The 16,636-nt window shown below is 53.2% G+C and overlaps 1 protein-coding gene across 6 annotated transcripts; it reads left to right on the top strand.

Moving 5' to 3' along the window:
- The first annotated feature begins 1,406 nt into the window (after positions 1–1,406).
- Positions 1,407–16,189, top strand: ZBTB4 (zinc finger and BTB domain containing 4). 6 transcript variants are annotated; one of them, XM_045824571.1, is made up of 7 exons: positions 1,442–1,567; positions 6,501–6,607; positions 7,327–7,424; positions 8,688–8,829; positions 9,506–9,575; positions 9,988–11,054; positions 11,707–16,189. In XM_045824571.1, the coding sequence occupies exons 2-7, from the start codon at positions 6,582–6,584 to the stop codon at positions 13,628–13,630; spliced, it is 3,327 nt and encodes a 1,108-aa protein (XP_045680527.1). In that variant the 5' UTR covers positions 1,442–1,567; positions 6,501–6,581; the 3' UTR covers positions 13,631–16,189. The 6 variants fall into 6 exon arrangements, with proteins under 6 accessions (XP_045680526.1, XP_045680529.1, XP_045680527.1 ...); XM_045824572.1 differs by lacking the exon at positions 7,327–7,424; XM_045824570.1 differs by lacking the exons at positions 6,501–6,607; positions 7,327–7,424 and having other exon boundaries at positions 1,407–1,567.
- The last annotated feature ends 447 nt before the right edge of the window (positions 16,190–16,636 follow it).

Here is a 16,636-nt window from a genome sequence, read left to right as displayed (position 1 = left end):
GTACAGTGTGGGCCTTGAGCCTCTAAAGCAGAAAGCAGGGAGTAAGCAGTCCTGGAGCATTGTGTTTCTCTGGGTAAATTGTTCCTGGGAGGAGACCCAGGGATGTTCTGTTGGTTTGAGGAAGGGGAGGTGGCCTCAGATGCTATATGTTTATGTGATATCACAGGTTCTAGGGAAATCTGGGTACACCATTGTGAATATCATTTGTGGGTATCTCTAGGACAGCTGGGAAGTTTTAGGGAAGGAAGAGAAAGGGAGCAGCCAGGAGTTATAGGGACAGAGGCTATGCACCCTTAGCCCTGACTCTCCCCGATTTTCCCTGGACTTCCTCCTGCCCTGGGCCACTTCAGAGCTCCAGCCATTGTGACTTGGTTGGAGTGGAGGTGGTGTTCTTCCCAGGATACTCCCTGAGGTGGGGGCGGACTTATTTTCTCATTGTGTTCAACTCTGCTTGCTTTATGTATAAATGTCTTTGTTACTCCAAAGTTTTTCTGATCCTTTTTTTCCCTTTAGGACTAGCTCTCTGATGAGACTTCTTTGGTTTTAAATTAGTTTGTCTTGCCCTGTTTTGGAAAGGTTTTTCAGAAAGGATCTCTGAGAACTGGCTCCTGTTTCCTGATTTTTGAATTTTTGAACAGCAGGGAGGAGATTCTGGGACTGTCCCTCTGGAGTTTCAGGAATGTGCTGCTTCTGTGTGTGTTTCCACCTGGTGTTTTCTTGGTGCTGTCCCAGGAGGCCCACACCAAGGCATCTGCATTTACGGACAAGTAGATAGAATTGGATATTTCCTCCAGCGGTGACAAAGTACCTAGATGCGTGTTCATCTGCGCTAACAGTCATTTCTGTGTGCCTGTTCTGTAAGGCTGGGGCATACCTGGCGGTGGGCCTGATGGGGGTCCGGTGAATTTCTGGTGCGTGCGTGTGTGTGTGTGTGTGTGTGTGTGTGTGTGTGTGTTGGCCCTGTGAATGTTTTGACCCTGACTCTGCACGTCCCATAGGGCCTGATTGCCTGATTGCGAGCCTGCCATGTTGTGGGTCTGTGTCTTGAGAGGTTGTGCTGGCTCTAGGTGGTGTGCAACTCTGAGTGAAGGGCATTCGGTGTGTGTGTAGGGGGGAGGCTGTCCCTTCCAAGGGAGTGGGTGGTCGTGCTTTCATGCGGGAGAGCTGCTGCCAGGCCCGCGCCCCGCTGGATGCCCACTCGTACGGCGGCCCTGCGCGCAGCCGTTCGCTTCCCGAGATCCGTCCGGGCGAAGGCCGTCGGGTGCGCTCGCCCCAACCCGAGCCTGGAGCCTTGTGTCGGTGTCGGTTGCGCTACGCCGGCCTTCTCTCCGCGGCGGCGGCGCTGGGGGGGCCTGTTTCCGGGGGTGGGGGTGGGGGGTAGGACCGGGGGTGGGGGGGGAGCCGATGATGTCAGCGGCGGCGGCGGCTGCGGGGCCGGGCCGGGGCCGGGCGCTGGGGGGGCCGGAGCCGGAGCCGGAGCCGGAGCTGGAGGCGGGCGAAACAGGAGCGGCCGGGGGCGGCCACGGTGATGAGCCGGGCCTGGCGGACGCGGCGCCATCGCAGTCAGGTGGGCCCCGGGCGAACCCGGCAGGGCCAGGGCGGACCGGAGCCAACAGCCGGGCCCCCTCCCCGCTGCCCGGTGCCGCGGGGGCCAGGGTCGCGTCCCGCGCCCGACCGCTACCCTTTGGGGTTGACCTGGGGGCTCCAGGGTCGTGGGCTGAGCCTGGCTCCGCCCCCAAGCGCGCACGGCGCTGCGGGGAGACTAAGGGGCCCCGGTACCGCGTCCGACCCAGCGGCGGCCGGGGGAGGTGCGATCGCAGGGGGCCGGGGAAGGGGCCTCCTCACTCCCCTTTTGAAAGGTTAATTCTGCAGCCGAAGGTCCCCCTCCTCTTCTGGGGCAGGTTGGGGGTAGGGTTGGGCGGGTGAGAGGCCCTGCCGGCGCTGCTAGCTGCTGGGAGGGCGATGGCGTAGAAGCCAGGCAGAGAGGGGGAGGGGTGGGCCGGTGAGCGCCCCAGAGTTAGGGTGTACGGGGTGCGCAGGAGCAGCAGGGGCCCCGGAGCCATTGCGCCGTCGGGGTAGGGTTGTGGCTGTGAGTCCTGGAGATTGTGTGTCTTCTGCTGTGTTGTGGGACAAGGTAAACCTCTCCTGGGCAGCACTGCTTGCTGGTCTGGCAGACAGGGGTCTGCGTAGGGCCCTCACTGGGCCATGGGGACAGAAAGCCAGGTGGTGGTGTGCCCAGTGTTGCGGGGCAGAATTACAACATGTGGCCCTGTGGCTTTGGGTGACAGGTCCACATTCCAAGCAAGGTACAATATATGCAGAGTTTGTTAGATGTGGGGTTTTAGGCATGTTTTATACCAGTATGTGTTTTCTTCTACCGACTGTACATATGAACTATTTATGAACTGTTGTTTTCTGCATAGCTAGCTGGTGTAAGTGCTCTGGACGGCACCAGAGTGTAGGGTGTATGTGCCTGTTTGGAAGGGGCGGTTATTTACCTTCGAGTTGGAAGGTGTCACTTCTGGGTCCCATTTCTGTGCTTCTGAGATGTGGCCCAGTCTTGGTGAGGATGGCCCCGCTGGAAGGGTTCCTGTGTCTATGTGATGAGTGAGTTGCATGGGGCGGGGGGTGTGTACATGTCTAGAACTCAGGTATCACCTATCAGGAGGGACTTGAAAAACCGTAGGATGTGAAAAACCACAGGTACCTGTGGAGCCGCTGGTACTGGTGTGACGGGCTCTGGGTGGGATATGCAGGTCGTGTTTATGGGATCGTGGGCAGCCTAGTGAAGGGAAGGCTGTGTGTGTGCAACATTCTCTAGGGAATTCTTTTGTGACATTGTTTGTGGGGAGCCTGTCCATGCTGTTGGGCTCGGAGGCGAGCTGCTCAGAAAACACTGTGGGGAGGGAGGTGGCGTGACAAGGACATGTGGGCCTCAGCGTCGAGAGATCAGCCGCAGGCTGTGTGTGCGTGCCTGCCTTTTGTGTGTTTAAATGGCCTTGTGGGGCTGCTGTGGGGCTATGTTAGGAAGGAGGCAGGGAGATAAATATGGGGCAGAGCAAGGGCAGCAGGCGGGAGGCTTGGGTGTCGTCTGGGTGGCCCAGCTAGTCTTTGTGCAGGGTCTATGAGCTTGCCTCTCACTGGCCTGCCCAGCGAGTTCAGGGTCACTGGGAGGAGAGGCCTGGCGGCTGCAAGGAAACTGAGCTTGGACAGAGTGACTCCTTGGTCATGTTTACGTAAAGGTCGGGTGTGACTCTTGTCACTGAAATGGAAAAAAGAAACACGAAGTTTTCAGCCTCCTCCTCCTGCTTCACCCTTTCTCGGCCCCCCTTGCCGGTATCTCTGCTTTTCCATCTCTTCTGTGACGCACACTGGGCAGCTCCTGTGACTGTGGAAGGGTCTGAATTCGCTCACTAGGCAGATTCCTCAGAGCAGGTTTTCCGTACCTTTGGGGCCTGGGCGCTTCTGTAGACGTGTGTGTGAGTGGGGTGGGTGAATGGTGTGTGTGCATTCCAAACGTGCACACCACTGGGTACTGCCCCTAGCCTGGCCAGGATGGTGGACATGCATGGATGGTGGGAAGGCACTATGGCTGGGCCTCCTGCGGGGAGGGGTTGCTAGGTGCTGTGAAAGGCCTGTACAACAGGTGTACCCCTGCCTGGCTGAAGGGAAAGGGGCCTAGACTAGAACTGAGTGGTTCTGGCCCTACTGCTTCCTCACTGGAACTTTCCCTGAATGAGCCTCAGTTCTTGATCTGTAAAATGGGGTGAATTGCCTGCCCTGCCTATCTTCCAACAGGGTTATAAGTAAGTAGTACCTGGGAAATACACCTGGAAAGTTGCTACAGTTCAGGGACTATGCCTGCGCCAGCAACCATCAGCCATCTGCCAGCGCTGAGCCCATGTCGGTGCTGGGCTAATAACAAGAGCAGTAAACACTTACTTAACACTTACTGTGTACCCAGGCACTGTTCTCAGCTTTTACGTATGATCGCTCATTTAGTCTTCGCAGTGCCCCATGGAAGTAGGTATTCTAATTAACTCTCTTCTTCAGATGAGACAGCTGAGGCCCAGAGAAGTGATTTGCCTAATGCCACTCGGTAAAAGGTAAAGCTAGATTTGAACTTAGGCAGTCAGGTTCCAGATCCTGTGCTCTTCTACGCTGTCCTCTGCTGCCCTTCTGAAGTCTTCTGTGGGCCACTCTGTACACACATTTCTCCCTAATTTTTGTGTAACTTAACACCTGCACCATTCCATTTTAGAAGACCTGTGTGCCTAGTAACTCAGGGAATCTTAGCCTGGGGAATGAACTAATATCTGCTGCTGGTTGCTGGCCACAGAGGCAAAAAATGCTGATGAACCAGATGAAGGAAAGATTGACTTTGTCCTGTGGGTCAAAGAGGGCCAAGAAGGAGATGGCATTTGAGTTTGATCTTAACACTTCAGAGGGCTTTGGGAAAGAGGCTGGGACAGGTTGTATTTCTGACAGGGGGACCAGCATAGGCAAGGGAATGGAGATACGGGATGCACTGAGTTTGGATAGAGCACTGGGTGCTTGAAGGGAGACTAACAGGCAAGATTAGAAAGGCAGATTGGAACTAGACCCTTGAATGCCTGGCTGAGGAATTTGAACTTTATTTGGGAGTGAGTGGGGACCAGTGAAGGATTCTGAGACTAGGAGTAAAACCACCTGAGCTGCACTGGGGACATTGACCTTCAGTGAGAGGAAGGCTGGATGGTAAGCATGAGGCAGGAAAATAGTTGGGAGGCTGTGGCCTTAGACCGTGTGAGTGTTAACAAGGCCCTGCGCTAGTTTGGGGGCCAGAGGTGGGTCGAAGGGAAGGCTTCCAGAGCCATTCCCAAGCTGGGCTGCAGATTTGACTGGACTTGGTGACTGCTGGATGTTGGGAGGGAGGGAAAGGAGAGTCAGACATGACGCAGTTAGCATTTAGCACGTGAGACCTGGTGTGGTGATTTCTGCAACCCGCTGGCTGGCCCTAGGCCCCTTCGGGGCAGGATCCAGCAGTACGGCAGAGGGAAAGACTCAGCATCTGGATTCACACAGGCCCGGATTTGAATTTTGACTCTGCTGCTCACAAACTGTGTGACCTTGAGCAAGGTATACCCACCCCTCTGTGAGCCTCAGTTTCCTTATTGGAAAAATTGGGATAATACAAATACTAACTTTGGGTGGCCCTTTGGGGGAAATCATTAAATGAGGCAATGCATGTAAAGCCATGGAAGTATGACAGGCAAGGTATGAGCGCTCCAGAAGTGGTCGAGTTACACTCATCATTCCAGCTCCTGGCCAGCTCTGAGGGCAGGCAGACTACAGGCAGACTTTGAATAGGGAAGGTTCAAGCATTCACCCAATTAAAAAAATAAAAGAAAAGAAGTCTCCCATTACGTATCAGGCACTGTTCTAAGCACTGGGGATAGCAGTGAACAAAGCAGACAAAAATCTCTCCCTCCCATGGAGGTTACATTCTAGAGATAAATGAACAATATGTTTTACTAAGTGCCAAGGAGAAAAATAAAGCAGGGGAGAAGAATAGGAAGTTTGGGGAGATGGGTGATGGCCAGGGCAGGCCTGGGGTGGGGGCAGGTGACTTTGGAGTCTAGGCTTAGAGGAGGTGGAGCAGCAAGGCATGAAGCTATCAGAAAAGAACATTCCAGGCAGAGGGAACAGCAAGAGGTTCTGTGTGTCTGGTGGCAGTGCTCAGATCTCCACCTCAGTAACACCTTTCAGATCACATGGCCAGTCAAGAGTAGGGAAACAGTAAAAACAAATAAAAAACTAAAAACCACAGAGCCACCAAATCTACCATGAAGCCTGATTTCTGCCTCTTTTTCTTCACCACTTCCCCCCACCATTTTCCGGGACTGAGTTCCAAGATGATAATAAGAGCTAGCACTTACTGAGCATTTACTGTGTGCCAGGCACTCCCAGTTCCCACCAGTTATGAGCTCACTTATTCTTCAGAATAACCCTGCAAAGCGGGAACTTTTCATTATCTCCCCCTCATAGACAGTGAAACTAAGGTACAGAGAAGTTAAGCAACTTGCCCAGGGACACATAGCTAGTGTCTTCTCCATCTCTTATAAGCCCTTGTAGGGTAGTGACCAGTGGTGGGGCAGTTGAACTCAGGAGACTTGGGTTCAAACCCTACTTGCTTAGCAATGAGACCAGGGGCAAATTACCCTGCCACTGTGTCCTCTATACTGAAAGTGAAGAGTTTAGAGTATTTAAAGCCTCACTTATCTCATCTGTCCAATGGGTCGATGATAGACCCTGCCTCACTCTGGTCTCTCTTTTTTTTTTAAGATTTTATTTATTATTTTTAGAGAGAGTGGAAGGAAAGGAGAAAGAGGGGAGAAACATCCATGTGTGAGAAACAGATCAATCAGGTGCCTTTCATACACCCCCAGCTGGGGGCCTGGCCCGAAACCCAGGCACGTGCCCTGACTGGGAACTGAAACTGTTGACCTTTCCGTTCACAGGCCACGTCTCAATCCACTGAGCCACACCGGCCAGGGCACAATGGTCCTTTTTGAGTATTGAAATGAGATCATGCAGACAAAATGCTTAGCTCTGTACTGGGTACATCGTAAGTATTTCATAAATGGCAGCTATAAGTGATTATGATGATTCTAGGTGATATCTAAGGGCCAGGCCAGCTTTGGACTTCTTTGCTTCTAAGAAGCCTCAGTAGGCCTTGTCCGAGGCTCTTGGTAGTCAGCACACAGCCATCCCTCAGGAGGTGCCATGCCTGTATGGTTGTGCAGGTGGGCAGGCCTGGCCGAGAGGGTGTGCGGGACTGGAATCGAACCTTTGTTTTGCCCACCTGTGCAGGGCTACTACTTCCTAGAAGAAGCTCCCTTCCTGTATTTTTAACCTATGGGCTAGTGGGGGTACTCATTGGTGCTGTTGAAAGAAAAACACCTGTTTTTCTACATACTCTATTCATACCAATTCTCTGACACTAGTTGGGTGTCCCATAATTCAATTCAGTTCTGTCACCACCTGAAGACAATGTCACATCCCACAGGTTAAGGGCTTAGTCCCACAAGACTGCCCCCCAGTTCAGATGCCAGTTGCAAATCCAAGCTTTCTACAATTCTGATTGACCAGCTATAAATTGGGGCTGACCATGACCCCTCCCTCAGATTTGATAATTTGCTGGAATGGCTCACAGAACAGAGGGAAACACTTATGTTTACTGATTATATAACAAAAAATACGACAATACAAACATAGCCAATGAAGAGGTACATAGGACAAGAAGGTCTAGAAGGGTCCTGAGTATAGGAGCTTCTGTCTCCACAGAGTTGGGGTGCACCATCTTCCCAGCATGTGGATGTGTTTGTCAACCTGGAAGCTCTGTCGACCGCATAGTTTAGGGATTTTTATGGAGGCTTCGTCAGGTAGGCATGATCAATCATTAACCCAGTCCCTAGTCCCTCTCCCCTGCCCGAGTTGGGGGTGGGTGGGGCTAGAAGTTCTAAGTTTCTGATCATGGCTTGGCCTCGTGACCAGCCCCTATCCAGGAGTCCACCGGCAGTTACCTCAGTAGAACAAAAGATGCTCCTTTCTCCCAGGAAATTCCAAGAGATTTATGTCTGAGCTTGATGTTAGGAACCAGGCTCAAAGACCAACTATTAGAACAAAAGATGCTCTTAATACTCTTATCACTTAGCAAATTTTAAGAGTTTTAGGAGCTCTGTGTCTATTCTGGAGATGAAGACCAAATATAAATATACATATTCCTATTATATCATCTTATAGCTGTAAACAAGCCCTTCACTTTGATGATCCTGGGATCAGAATCTGGCCCTGGTACTAACTGGTCACATATTCTTGGATGAGCAACCTAGCACCTCTGAGCCTCAGTCAGTGACTTTAAAATGGGGAAGCTGCCCTGACGTGGTGTGGCTCAGTTGGTTGGGTATTGTCTGGCAAAGTGAAGGGCACATACCTGGTCAGGGCATGTGCCTGGGTTGTGGGATGGATCCCTGGTTGGGGTGTGTGTGGAGGGCAATCGATTGATGTTTCTCTCCCCCTCTCCCTCCCTTCCCCTCTCTAAAAATAAATAAAATCTTTAAAGTAAAACGGGGAAGTGAACTGCTACCTTTTAGGGCAGTGAAGAAGAAAGGAGTAAATGAGGTAATGCAAGTAAAGCACTGATTCGTGGGGGTCCCAGTGGGCCGGCGGCTGCCGCGGAAGGGAGCGCTGTTTTCTCACTTTACAAGCAGACCCACCTGCAATCCAGCAAATGATGGGGCAGCACAGACCTGCGTATGTGCCTGGCCCCAGGACTGTTGAACTTTTGCATAGCACCCCTGTTTATCACTTCCCTGCTTTTCCAGGAGAGGAGTCAGAGTAGTCTTCTGGGAAATTGAAATGGACTGTGGAGGAAAGGTCTTTTAATCTAGATAGTATAATTACTAAATAGGAAAAGGTTTCTTGGGTGGGGGAACTGTATGAGGAACGCCTAATGCCAGACACCTCAGAGAACATGTGTGACCCAGATCATTCAGGAGAGCACTTCTGGGCTTCGTGGGGGGTGGACAAGAGGGGCCAAGAGCTCTGCTCTCAGGTCAGCAGGCCTGGCTCTGTGAACAGGCCCCACCTGTTATTATCAACTCAATGTGACTTTGGCTAAGTCAGCATATGACTCTTGAACTCAGATCTTCAACTGAAAAATGCGACCCCACAGCCCTGGCTGTGCCTGAGGGGGAGAGCGGCAGTGAGGGGCCTCCTGCGTGGTGACGGCCACAGCCCGAGTTTGGGTTGCCTCCTGTTCCTTTTGGAAGAGCCTCCCAGGAAGAGGTGAGATGGGGTTGTGTTTCACCCCCATTTTTAAACCCGAAAGCCCCCAGATCTCAGAGTAAGGAGTGACACCCAAGTTTCTTCACCCTGGGGTCTGGTGGCCTTGTGTATGAATTGTGGTCTTTGGTGGTCTCCTGGTACCTGGGCCAGAAACACCCTGAAAGATTTATCCCCTAGCACCTGTGAGAGGAAGTCCTCTCCTAATTTGAATATCTAGCAGCTCAGTGCAATAAAAAATCTCAAGCAAATCTATTTTGATATGTAAATGAGACCATTATAAAAAAGACAATACACAAATGTTTGATTTCCTTTGAGCTCCAAGACTGGGCCAAAGGGACTTAAGAGTGATCCGAGGGACTTCCCTGGACCTATAGGACTGAACTAACCTGCTGTATGTTTTGAGGTGAATTGGGAATACACAAATTATCTTGTTCCTCTGCTTCTGGGGGCCAGCAGGACAAGGCTGCAATAATGCAATAATAATAATGTGTGTGACCTCCTAGGTCCAAGTGGATGTGGCTAAGCAAATAACCTGGCAGAGGCTCCTGGGAAGACCAGGGTCTGCAGGGCAGCCCAAGTGCGCTCTTTGACCTTGAGCTCCATATCACACCATAGCCCCCAGGGTCCCTTCCACCCCAGCTCCCTTACTGAGGACATGGTTTCTGTTTCTTTACAGAGGGAAGAGGCCCGGCAGAAGGGACTTGCTGAGCCACCCCCCTTCTGCTCCATGTTGGCTGTGCTCTCAGGTGAGATGGTGAGAGGTCTTTAGCTAGGTAAAACTGGACCTGAGGCAGCAGGCCAGCAAGGGCAGCCAGTTTGTCCAGCCTGGAGAGTCTTGTGAAAAGGCCATCAGTAATGGTGCTTCCTTCTCCCAGTGGGAGACAGTGTCCATTACCCTCTTCTTAGTCTGTGACTTTGGACATTTTAACCTTGGACCTTCATCAAGACCTGAGGTATCCCTGGCATCTTCCAGCCCCAAATGTTTGACGTACTGGTGTTGGATGCTGGCCAGACGTGGGTGGCTAAGGTGAACCCCTGACTTCTGTGATCAGATGTTAGCCTTCCACTGGATTCTGACCAACACCTCCCTGATTTTAGAGGGCCCTGCCCTCTGCCCAGCCTCTGAGATCCTCCCCTGGCCTCTTCTCCTCTGTCTAGGCTGGCGCCATGCCCCCCCCAGCAGAGGTGACGGACCCATCCCATGCCCCCGCTGTCCTGCGCCAGCTCAATGAGCAGCGGCTCCGTGGCCTCTTCTGTGACGTCACCCTCATAGCCGGAGATACCAAGTTCCCTGCTCACCGCAGCGTCCTGGCTGCTTCTAGTCCCTTCTTCAGAGAGGCCCTGCTTGCTTCAGCTCCACTGCCCCTCCCACCAGTTATTGGGGGCTCAGCCCCAAACCCTGCTGCCACCACAGCTGCCTCCTCTTCTTCCTCTTCCTCTTCCTCCTCCTCCTCCTCCTCCTCTTCTCCCCCTCCAGCCTCACCCGTGGCTTCATCCCCACCCCGGGTCCTAGAGCTGCCAGGGGTCCCAGCAGCTGCCTTCTCTGATGTCCTCAACTTCATCTATAGTGCCCGGCTTGCACTACCTGACGGTGGAGGGGATGGGGCAGCTGTGGCAGAGATCGGAGCTCTGGGGCGGCGTCTGGGCATCTCTCGCCTACAGGGCCTTGGGGAGGGAGGTGATGCCTGGGTACCTCCTGCCCCAGCCCCCATGGCCACCTCACAGCCTGAAGAGGACAGCTTTGGGTCTGGGCCTAAGCCAGCCGGGGAGTGGGAGAGGGACAGGGCTGAGGCCCAGGCCCCTGACTTGCAGCCCTCCCTGCCACGACGGCCTCTCCCCTGTCCCCGATGTGGAAAAAGCTTCATCCATCCCAAGAGGCTGCAGACCCATGAAGCACAGTGTCGTAGGGGCAGCAGCACTAGGGGTTCTGCAGGGCTGGGAGCCGGGAGCTCTGGCCCTAGTGGCCCCACAGGAGTGGATGCCTCAGCCCTGCCCCCCACAGTGGGCTTCAGAGGTGGCCCAGAGCACCTGGTGAAGGTGGTGGGCGGCCATGTGCTGTATGTGTGCGCGGCCTGTGAGCGTTCCTACGTGACCCTGTCCAGCCTGAAGCGGCACAGCAATGTACACTCCTGGCGGAGGAAGTACCCCTGCCGCTACTGTGAGAAGGTGTTCGCCCTGGCTGAGTACCGCACCAAGCATGAGGTGTGGCACACCGGGGAGCGCAGGTAAGTGTCCTGGGGGGTGGGTGAGGGCAGTGGAATCAACAATCAGCACTTGGGCACCACATGGACAAGGAGGGAGCGGGCAGAGTGTGGAGCCTGGGCAGTCATCCTGAGACCCCTGCTCACCACTGGTCCTGCTCACCTGCCCCTCCTCACTTACCCACTGTCTCCCTTCAGCACCAGCTCCTTCTGCTGATGCTCATTAGCACCTCTAGGTGCTATGGAGAAGACAGAGGAGGAAGTAGAATGTTGCCTTCACAGGAAAAAACTATGGGGAATGCAGGCATGCCCACGAGTAGTTATAATACGTATTCCTATAATGTGTCCCTATTCATAAGACATTCCTGCATTGTCATTTGAGCTTCAAAAGAAGGTTTTGTGAGTTAGGCAAGATGTGTAATTATTCCCAATTCACAGAGGAACAGCTGAGGCCCAGCGTCTCATAGCTGGTTTGGGGGCCACTGAGCTAGGACTGGTGTTTCTCCTGAGGCTGGCAGGGTGGGTTAAGCAGTGTGAAAGGAGGGTGAGCAAGTGGCTGAGGGAGTTCTAGGTCTGAGTGGAGGGCAGTAGAGGGTGTGGGAAGCTGTGACTCTGGCTTTAGGGCCCCTGACTCAACTGGCTCTGTCCTTGCCCTGTTCCCTCTGTCCTGGCCCAGGTATCAGTGCATCTTCTGCTGGGAGACCTTTGTCACTTACTATAACCTGAAGACCCACCAGCGAGCCTTTCATGGCATTAGCCCAGGCCTCCTAGCCAGTGAGAAGACACCCAATGGAGGCTATAAGCCCAAGCTCAATACCCTCAAGCTGTACCGTCTGCTCCCCATGCGGGCAGCCAAGCGACCCTACAAGACCTATAGCCAAGGAGCCCCTGAGGCCCCTCTTTCTCCAAGCCTCAACACACCGGCCCCTAAAGCAATGCCAGCCAGCTCACCCCCTGGACCCCCACCTGCCCCAGAGCCTGGGCCCCCGCCCTCTGTCATCACTTTTGCCCACCCAGGTCCGTCTGTCATTGTTCACGGGGGCAGTAGTGGTGGTGCAGCAGGGGCTGGGCTGGCCAGCACAGGGGGTGCCCAAGCCGCCTCGGTCATCACTTACACTGCTCCACCAAGACCCCCCAAGAAACGTGAGTACCCACCTCCTCCCCCAGTGCCTGCACCCACACCAACCAGCCCAGCCACAGCAGGCAGCCCAGCAACAGCTGCAGGGCCCGCCATGGCCACGGAGGAGGCCAAAGGCCGCAGCCTGCGGGCCGGAAGGACTCTGACCTACGTGGCCAAGCCAGCTGGTGGGATTGGTGGGGATGGAGGTCCTCCTGCAGGGCCTGGCCGGGGTCCTCAGCTACAGGTGCCACCTCCACTGTGTCAGATAACTGTGCGAATAGGCGAGGAGGCCATTGTGAAGCGCCGCATCTCAGAGACTGACCTGCGTCCTGGGGAGCTGAGTGGAGAGGATATGGAGGACAGTGAGGAGGAGGATGAAGAGGAGGAGGAGGAGGAATCGAAGGCTGGCGGAGAGGACCAACTCTGGAGGCCCTACTACTCATACAAGCCCAAGCGCAAGGTTGGAGCTACAGGCTCAGGCAGCAGTGGGGGCAGTGGGATGCCCAGAGGCCGCAGGCCACCACGCTGGAGACAGAAGCTGGAACAGAGGAGCTGGGAGGAGACCCCAACAGCTGATGGCCCTGCAGGGCGTGCCTGTGGTGAGCGGAGGCACCACTGTGGGGACTGTGCCCAAACGTTTGCCACCCTGAGGAAGCTGCGAAAGCACCAGGAGGCCCACAGTGGGGGCTCCCACACCTCCCGGGCTGGACGGAGACCTTCCACCCGCTTCACCTGCCCTCATTGTGCCAAGGTGTGCAAGACGGCAGCTGCTCTGAGCCGCCATGGACAGAGGCATGCTGCTGAGAGGCCTGGGGGCACCCCCACACCTGTCATTGCCTACTCCAAAGGCAGCACTAGTACCAGACCTGGGGATGTCAAGGAGGAGGCCCCCCAAGAGATGCAAGTCTCTTCATCCAGCGGGGAGGCAGGTGGTGGGAGTGCTGCTGCTGAGGAAGCTTCTGAGACTGCATCACTTCAGGACCCTGTCATCTCAGGGGGTGAGGAGCCCCCAGTGGTGGCAGGAGGGGCCACCTATGCATACCCCCCTGTGCAGGAATTTCCACTGGCTCTGATTGGAAGTGGCCGGGAACCTGGTGGTGGTAGGGGAAAACCTGGGAGTGAGGGGCAAGTGGGGGCTGGGGAGGGGGACCGGAGGGAAGGGATAGGAGCTGCCAAAGTCACATTCTACCCCGAGCCCTACCCACTTGTCTATGGCCCCCAGCTCCTTGCTGCCTACCCTTATAACTTCAGCAACTTGGCTGCTCTCCCTGTTGCTCTTAACATGGTCCTACCTGATGAGAAGGGTGGGGGGGCCCTTCCTTTCCTACCAGGGGTCTTTGGCTACGCAGTTAATCCTCAAGCAGTACCCCCCTACTCCCCCCAACTCCACCCCCCCCAAACTCTTCCTCCACCAGTCCCCCCTAAGGGAGAAGGTGAATGGGCAGGGGTTGAGGGAACCCAGAAGGGAGATGTTGGGTGAGCTCTGTGCCTGGATCTCCCCTTTCACCAGATGCCACCCTCCCTGAACCCCCTGCCACTACCAGCTCCCTGGCCTCCCTACCCCTTGGGAACTCCTTCACACTCTTGTGCAGGAACTTTGGGGCCCTTGGAGCTCAGGAGTCAGGCTGCTTTGTGTGAGATTGTAGTTTTCCTATCTCTTGGGAAGGGATCTTTGGTGGTTCCCCTCTCAGTTCTCCTCCAGGGAATGGCCTCCATGAGGGGCAGGGCCAGCTCCCATCCCCTTCTCCAGCCCTTGGGGCAACTGAGCAATATACTTATATGAATCTCTACTCATGGCCCCCACCAGCTCTGAATGTCTAATCCACTCCCCTGATTTGTATACCTAGGGGGAAACCATCTCTCTCACCTAATGATCCCCCCTCATTCTGAAGCTTTCTCTAAGACCTAGCCCAGATGCTTCCTAGCACATTCCATTCTTCATGGCCCAGGGCCTGGACCAGACCATTGTGATACCTGACACCCACCTTGGAGCCACCTTGGAGCTTGGCTTTGGATTCTATTCTTCCGATGGTGGATTTCTGTGTCCCTTTCCTTCAAGTTAAGATGCCATGCCTTCCTTGGCTTCCATGCCTTTGGATCTTCCATATTCCTCCTCACACTCCTACACTCTGGAGATGGCCTCTCCCAGTCCAGGTCAAGGAGGTGTTGGGGAGGAGGGCTACCCATTTGTTTCTTCCCCAGCCCAGGGCAGCACCAATCTTGGCTCTATCTTGACCCCCAAATCCAGTGAGCCCTAGATTCTTCCAAGGCAAAAGAGGTGAGTATATCATACCTCTTTTTGCCTCTATATATGGCCTCTTCTGGGCTAAATCAGGTTTGGGGGCTAGGAGGTAGGAGCTCCTTTTGGGATGGGGAAGGGAATCTACTTTCTCCCTGTTTTCTCCTGATGGTTTCTCCCAGATTAGACCAAATAGCCAGAAAAATAATGGGGGTTGGATGGGTGGGTAAGCCCAAGATTTGCACATGACCTCCCATCCTTACCTTTACCCCCTTCTTCCCCAGTGTCACTTCCCTCACCAATCACCCCAGATGGTTTTGGGGAAACCATACTATTCCCTTGGTGGGCTCTGGGGTATCCCCCACCAACTTTCCCTCCAGAATAGCACCTTATACCCCATCTTTGATTCAGTTCCCCATACCCAAAGATCCCAGCCTAGGAATGGGGTGCAGGGACCTTAAATAGTCTCTAATCCCTAATTTGCACTAGTTAACCCTGGTCAGGGTCCCTATGTTTCCTTCCAGGGGGGAGTTGAAGAAATGTTTGCTTCTAATTCTCTGGTAACTGGGCCTCCCCACTCTGTGATCGGATGAAACATTTCCCATCCCACCCACCTCCCTTCCCCACAAAAAAACACCCAGCTCACAAGGGGAGAGCCAGTTTTGGGGAGCGAATTTGATAAATGGGAATTAGAGGAGTGCAGTTCAAAAAGGGAAAAGTAGCTGTCATCAAAATGTCAGCCTTTTTCCCAGCTACTGTTTTCTGGGGCCAAGATGGCTGCCCTCTCAACAGATGTTGAAAGGGCAAGATCATGGCTGTTAGAGGGAGGTGAACTTGTGGGGAGGGACAGGAGCATCCTCCTGCCTCCTCTTAGCCTCCCAGACTATACAAAAGGGGAGGTTTTTGACAGGCTCCCTGAATGTTAACCATGGAGGAGTGTCACTCCTTCGCTACTCCTCTGTCTCTTTGCACTTTTCTTGGTCTTGGCCACAATCCGAGTGGAGAGTTTTCCTACTGAATGTACCAAGTTCCAATTTTTATGGGAGGAAAAAAACAATTTTAAACAGGGAAAAATGCAAAAAAAAAATCACTAAAATGTTCCCACAAATCTTGTTCCTGGCACTTTAGAAAAACTGCGGAAAAAGTACATAATAAAGGATACATATATATATATATCTACACACAAAGTATATATATACACACAGCGGAACCACAAGAGAGACTGAGGAAGGCCTTGGAGGCAGGGGGCAGATGGGATGATAGTCCCCTTATATCCTTAACCTGAACTCCTCTGAGGCAAAAAGGCACAGGAAATGGAAGGGGATGAGGATGGACCAGGGAATTTGAATTTCAGGACAGGTCGAAGTTCTAAAACTATTTTGGGAGAACAGATTGTAGACATTTATTTTTTTGAAAATATCATTTAGGAAAAGTAAGTTTCCAGAATTTGGTAGTTCTGTGCAACACATGAGATTGTGATGAAATGGACATTAAAAGATATGGGGAACTTGAATATTGTGAATTTCAGATGTTGGAAATTTGGGGTTTTGCAATTTCATCTTTTGAAAACTACCAACTCTTGTCAGTTTGCGCCCTCTTTCCCCATGTTCCCTGGGAAGAATGGTGATGGTGGAGGGGAAGGCCACTGGTTCTGTGCCACAGCACGCAAGATTTAGAATTCTGCAGACTCTAGCTCTATATGTAGTGAGGACCCAGATTTAGAGAAACTGACCAATATTTATCTCCGCATTTGTGTGTGTGTCCAACTCTCTAGGCCAATAAACCAACGAGACAAATGAATGAACTGTGCTCCGCAGTGGGATGCCAGGTGCAAATTATTTGCGTGTCTGGTGGGTCTGGCTGGACAAGGACATGCTGACCTTGTCCCACAGGGATCCTGGGGAGTTGTAGCCCTATTCTCCCTTTTAGGACAACAACTTCCAGTAATTGAGTAGGTCTGGGGCCTCGCTGACCCTAGGTACTTCATTGTAATCACTTTAGCTACTAGGTTCAAGCTGACTTTGGTCTGACCTCTAGGCAGAAACATTAAACTCAGTTCAGTTCACACAGCCTGCTGGGCACAAGATCTCCATGTCCCAGAAAGGCCTTGCTGTAGACTAGATACAACCCTTTCTCCAAATTGAAAGGAAAGGTAAGGCAAAAGAAAAAATATGTGATAGCTGTTTAAGAGAGACAACCTTTCTTTTTCTACTAGCTTCCCACTGGCTTCAACTCTTTATCCCCCCC

The sequence above is a fragment of the Phyllostomus hastatus genome, unplaced genomic scaffold (genome assembly GCF_019186645.2).
Source record: "Phyllostomus hastatus isolate PE091 unplaced genomic scaffold, TTU_PhHast_1.1 phas_scaffold_55, whole genome shotgun sequence".
Taxonomy (NCBI): Eukaryota; Metazoa; Chordata; class Mammalia; order Chiroptera; family Phyllostomidae; genus Phyllostomus; species Phyllostomus hastatus.
Note: the sequence above shows the minus strand (reverse complement) of the source record. Positions and strands in the feature narration are given on the sequence as shown.

Excerpts from the sequence above, each read along its gene's own strand:
- ZBTB4 (XM_045824570.1), top strand. The coding sequence starts at position 1,408 with ATGTCAGCGGCGGCGGCGGCTGCGGGGCCGGGCCGGGGCCGGGCGCTG. Across the intron at positions 1,568-8,687 it reads CGCGGCGCCATCGCAGTCAG|ATCTTCAACTGAAAAATGCG; the intron begins GTGGGCCCCGGG and ends TCTTGAACTCAG. Across the intron at positions 9,576-9,987 it reads CATGTTGGCTGTGCTCTCAG|GCTGGCGCCATGCCCCCCCC; the intron begins GTGAGATGGTGA and ends TCCTCTGTCTAG.